Source organism: Amblyraja radiata, chromosome 15, assembly GCF_010909765.2.
Source record: "Amblyraja radiata isolate CabotCenter1 chromosome 15, sAmbRad1.1.pri, whole genome shotgun sequence".
In the NCBI taxonomy this organism is placed as follows: domain Eukaryota; kingdom Metazoa; phylum Chordata; class Chondrichthyes; order Rajiformes; family Rajidae; genus Amblyraja; species Amblyraja radiata.
Genome location: NC_045970.1, coordinates 41243678 through 41248962, shown reverse-complemented (window position 1 = coordinate 41248962; position 5285 = coordinate 41243678). Strand labels below are relative to the sequence as shown.

The following is a 5285-nucleotide window of genomic DNA, read 5'->3' as shown; positions in this document are numbered from 1 at the left end:
GTAAATGGCAATACCCTGGTCAGTATTGTGAAACAGAGAGACCCAGGGATCCAGTTAGTTTCATGAAAGTGACAACAGAGGCAGGTAAGTTGCTGAAGAAGCCGTATGCCACACTTGCCATCATTAGTCTGGGTATTAAGTACAGGAGTTGAACATTATGTTACAACTGTACACGATGTTGTTAAGGCCATGTATGAGGTACTGTGCAGTTCAGGTTGCCCTATTATAGGAAGGGTTTGGAGCAATATGGGTCAGGCGCAGACCTCGTTGTTAGGTCTAATGTCAATAAACAAGAGGGAAAGGAAAGGAACCTGCTGATCTGAGAAAACTATCACAGTAAAAGGTTTAGCCTCTGCACTGCAATGAAAGACACTTCATATGGTAATATAACCAATATCAAGGAAACAGACTAATGGGAGGGTCAGCTGCTGGTATGTGGGAGGAAACGTGCTGGTCAGACAGACCCTGATAAACGTGGAGCTGCTGGGTAGTGATGCCACTGAGAGAAAGAGATCTGCTGGTCTGCAAAATCCCAGAATGAGAGATTTGCTGATCATTCTGCTGTAAGAGTTCCCTCAAAGAAAGCAGCTGAAGTCCTCTTCTCTGCTTTCCATCAACTGAATCCGGCAGTTCACCAGTGTAGGCACTCAGATTCCAAATGGATTTATGTGTGTCCGAAGGTATTGACAGCTGATTCCTGTTCCGGCTTTGTGTGAGATTGATGCAAGAAACATGTCTCTTATGGCCTTTCAATGAACTGTCATTGCAAGGGCGGATGGGCCCAAGGCTATCCTTGCAAGCACAGCGAAAGGAGGAAGAGGAAATACAGAAGAGAATGGGGTCTAGAGCACTGTTCACATACCACAGTGGCACTGACAAGTAGGACTTCAACCAGGTGTACATGGTATAAACACTTGTAGACCAATTCTTTATGTAAATTTGCATCAACGTGGCAGCTGTATCAGGGAAGTTACAAACGAAGAAGGCAACGACAACTGCTCCTGAAATGAGAGAAGAAATTATCAGCATGCCCATCTGGTGGACTGAACATTACTGGCATCTTTATGCCTAATGTGTAGGTAGGAACTGCAGGTGCTAGTTTAAACTGAAGATAGACGAAAAATGCTGGAGTATCTCAGCAGGACAGGCAGCATCTCTTTATAGAGGGAATGGATGACGTTTCCGGTGGAGATCCTTCTTCAGACTGAGTGCATATCAATACAATATACAATACAATACAATATTTATTACATGTCATTTGAACCTCAGTGAGGCTCAAACGAAACTCCGTTTCCACAGCCATACGAACAAAGACAATATCCTACAGACATACACACAATTCCATTTACAAAAACATCCATCACAGTGAACCCACTGTGATGGAAGGCAAAGTCTTTTCTCTCCCCTGTTCTCCATTTCTCTCCCGATGTCCAAGCCCCAGGCGGGCGATGATAAGTCCCACGGCCATTTTAGGCCGTGCCGGGCGATTATGCCTAATGATGATTTTGCCTAATCAGAATCACAGAGCTTCTTCATCAACAACTTGCAGATTAATTGATTCAAAAATGTCAGATCTGCTGTAACTGCAAAGTCTTCAATTAACACTTTTCAATCTATAGTTACTGTGAAGGTCATGGAAGTGAAATAATTACAGAAAGAGAACAGTGATGTACTGAAGCATACCCGCATTACAAATGAAAAGTGCATAAAGGTGAATAAATTCCCAGAGCTAGATAAAGTGTAACCTAGGACATGTGGAAAAGTTATGAAGACATTTCTGGGGCCCTGTCACAGATATTTACATCATCGTCAGCTACAGGTTGAGGTGCTGGAAGATTGGAGGTGGCTAATGTTGTACCTATATTTTAGAAGGGCTGCAAGAACAAGCCAGGAATTACAAGCCAGTGTTCCTAAGAACAGTGGTGACAAAGTTACTGGTGGGGATTCTGAGAAATAGAATTTACCTGTATTTGGAACAGCAAGGACAACTAGGAATAGATAGCACGGTTTTGCAAAATCATTCCTCACAAATGTGATTGAATTTTTTTGAAGAGGTGACCAAAAGGATAGAATTTGTTGTTGTCTATATGAACAAGGTCCAGCATGGTAGGCTCGTCCATAAGGTTAGATCACGCGGGATTCAGGATGAGTTAGTCAATTGGGTACAAAATTGTCTTGATGGTAGAAGTTAGAGGGTGATAGTGGAGGATTGCTTTTCTGATAAGGGGGCTGTGATCAGCAATGTGCTGCAGGCATCTGTGCTGGTTCCAGTACTGTTCATTATCCAGTTTAATGCTTTGGATAAGAATGTACTTGGCATGGTAAGTTTGCAGATGACTGTAAAATTGGTGGTAGTGGACAGTGAACAAGGTTATTTAAGAAACTGCAGATGCTGATACCTTGAACAAAACAGTGCTGGAGGAACACAGTGGGTCAGGCAAAATCTGTGAAGGGAATGGACAAACGACCTTTTGGGTAAGGACCTTCTTCAGACTGAGCTTTGTGTTTTGCTCAACATTATTTAAGATTTCAACAGGATTCAGAACAAGTGGGACCTGACTAAATTATCTATCTGCATTGCCACCTTCAAGGATCTTTTGACTTGCACACTGAGGTCATTCTGTTCCTTAATACTCCTTAGGACCTTACCATTCATGGGTATGTTCTAGCCTCATCAATACTTATCAATACCTCATCAAAATGCATCTAGAGGATGAAGCTCTGTAAATTATTTCTCAAACCATTTACTAAAACATCGATATCACCTTGTAGCCTGACCATTCGGCAAACCATTAATAACTCCACTAAACTTTGTGTAATCTGCCACATTAGTGATCACGTTTCCAACGTCCATATCTAAATATTGTGTGTGTATTATACGCAGCCAGGATCCTACCACTGTCCCTTGGAGAATGTCATTTGACATAGGCATTAATTGAAGAAAAAAACTCTACCACCATCCTCTGTCTCATATTGCCAAGCCAATAAACCTACTCACTGATCTCATCAATCCACTTTACTTCTTCAAAAATTACAATAGGTTAGTCAGACATAATCTGCCCTTGACAAAGCCATACTGTTCATTTCTGATCGGGCCCTGCCTTTCGAAGTGATCATTGATCCTGTCCATCAGAATTTTTTACAATAACTTTCCTACAACTGCTGTTAGGCTCACAGGTTTGTAATTATCATGCTTACCTCGGCTGCCCTTCTTGAAATGTAGGCCCATATTTACTGTCCTCCAGCACTTTGTGTTTTGCTCAAGATTCCAGCACCTGCAATGTCTTGTATCTCTTGCCATGCCTCCCATAGGACCTCATCTTTATTTGGAAACTTGCACCTTTAGCTTGAATGAGTTCTTCAATGACAAAGTCTGGTTCCTTTGTGAATACTGATAAAGAGCTTATTTAGGACTTCACCTCTACGTCTGGCTCCACACACATATCACATATTGCCCCTGCTGTCTCTAGTGGGCCCTACTCTTTCCCTGGTTATTCTTTTGTCCTTAATATACTTACAAAAATCATTCAGATATACCTTAATCTTATCCACTAGTGATATTTGATGACCCCTCTCTTTGCCTTTGATATTTTATTAGGCAAAGAAAGAAGCTTTTGCATGATATTTGCAAAGGCGAATGGTGAATAGAAATGTTTACTAACCCATCAGTTGAAGCGCCTTTCTTTCTGTTCCAGGTAATTTTCCAGAAGAATTTATATCTTGACTTCTCCATAGATGTGTCAATCCCAAATTCTCACGTAGTCGTTGATTCACACTTAAATGGCGAAATATTAGTAAGTAAAAAATAATGATCACAGTGAGTGGAACCAAGAAACATAAAATGCTTCTCATTTGAATCGCAATCTTGTAGATAGTGAATGGCTCTTTCTCAATCATCTCACATACAGTAGAGAAGAAGACAGTCTTATCCTGTGAAGTTGCAGTGTTGTCCAGGATACAGGCTGTTGATTGCCCATAAACAACGGCAAATGGCACTGACGAGATAGCTGACAAGACCCAGATCAGTGCCAACAAATGGGCCGTTCGAGATTGTCGTAAACCAGTGATTGACCACATTGGATGGCATATGGCCATATATCGTTCAGCAGTAAAGACAATTATAGTCCAACTAGTTGTGGCACAATAGATGTGCCTGACCATGAAGTAGAGTTTACAGAGCGGATTACTCAGCAGCCAGGGATAATACTGCCAGTAATATCTATAGACAGTCACTGGTATAGTCAACAAGAGTGTTAGATCTGCCATTGCCAGGCTGAGGAGATAAAACCGAATGGCGCTGCTCTTCATACGTCCATTTTTCAAGAGCATGAGAATGCTCAAACTATTTGCAAATATGCCAAAGAGTAAAAGTAATGCATAAAACACTGTGATTGGAATAGTTACATAGCTAGGTTCTTGCTGATTGGACTCGATCAACAGATATTTACCTGGTAAATTTTTGCTCAGTTGAATTAAGTTCCTTGGGTGTGATTCATTAATGGAGGATTTGACATGCATCATGCATGGATACGTATAATCTGTCAAAGACCAGTTCATTTTCTAATATTGGAATTATATTGAAATGGACCAGAAGTTAATTTTCATCCAGTGAAATCCATGTGATGTTAGTTCAATGCAGGTTAGTGTAATGACACGGGCACCTTAACGCTTGATTGATTGAGCAATAGTTTCCACAAGTGTTGCCTCAAAGCATTGGAATCTGGGTAAGAAAATATTCAAATGGCAAGTCCAAACTGTAATTGTGAAAAGAGGGATTTGAAACATTTATTTAGAACAGAAATAACATTTATTACCAGCAAACCGAGCAGTTAAAGTGGAATCGTAGAAATGTACAACATTATAGAGGAGTCATTTAGCTCAGTGGTTCCCAACCTTTTTTAGTTCATGGCCCCCTTGGGCTCTTTAATTTTTCTGTGGCCCCCCCCCTTGTATTATAAGCGGGAAAAAAGTGGCCCCTTCATTGAACCTGTGGCCCCCTAAATCCCCAAATGTTTCTGTGGCCCCCCTGAAATTTGCCATTTGCTTATGGCCCCAGGTTGGGAATCACTGATTTAGCTCATCATGTCTGTTTCCTTTTATGATTGAGTTCCCAATAACCTGAACTCAGTCTAAGTCTAATTAGGACTGGATTCTGGGGAGCTTATGGCAACTCTCTCCAAACATAGTGCAATTTGTCCACGGGCAGGTTTTCTAGAATAGTAAGTCGCACTAGTTACTGAGCGAGTTCATGAACAGAGACTTGTATAGTCTAATATATGTATCCT

At 41.1% G+C, this 5285-nt stretch overlaps 1 protein-coding gene across 1 annotated transcript; it reads right to left on the bottom strand.

Annotated features, from left to right (window-relative positions):
• Positions 1 to 396: 396 nt before the first annotated feature.
• On the bottom strand, positions 397 to 4518 carry LOC116981416 (neurotensin receptor type 2-like). Its single transcript, XM_033034470.1, has 2 exons — positions 3663 to 4518; positions 397 to 1001 (listed from the first exon to the last, which is right to left on the bottom strand). Exons 1-2 carry the CDS (start codon positions 4516 to 4518, stop codon positions 397 to 399), a joined length of 1461 nt encoding a protein of 486 aa, XP_032890361.1.
• Between the last annotated feature and the right edge of the window lie 767 nt (positions 4519 to 5285).

Bases quoted from the DNA above. Each gene is read 5' to 3' on its own strand.
- LOC116981416 (XM_033034470.1), bottom strand. From the start codon at position 4,518: ATGCATGTCAAATCCTCCATTAATGAATCACACCCAAGGAACTTAATT. The intron at 1,002-3,662 runs GTTAGTAAACAT...CTCTCATTTCAG, and splicing joins AAAGGCGCTTCAACTGATGG to GAGCAGTTGTCGTTGCCTTC.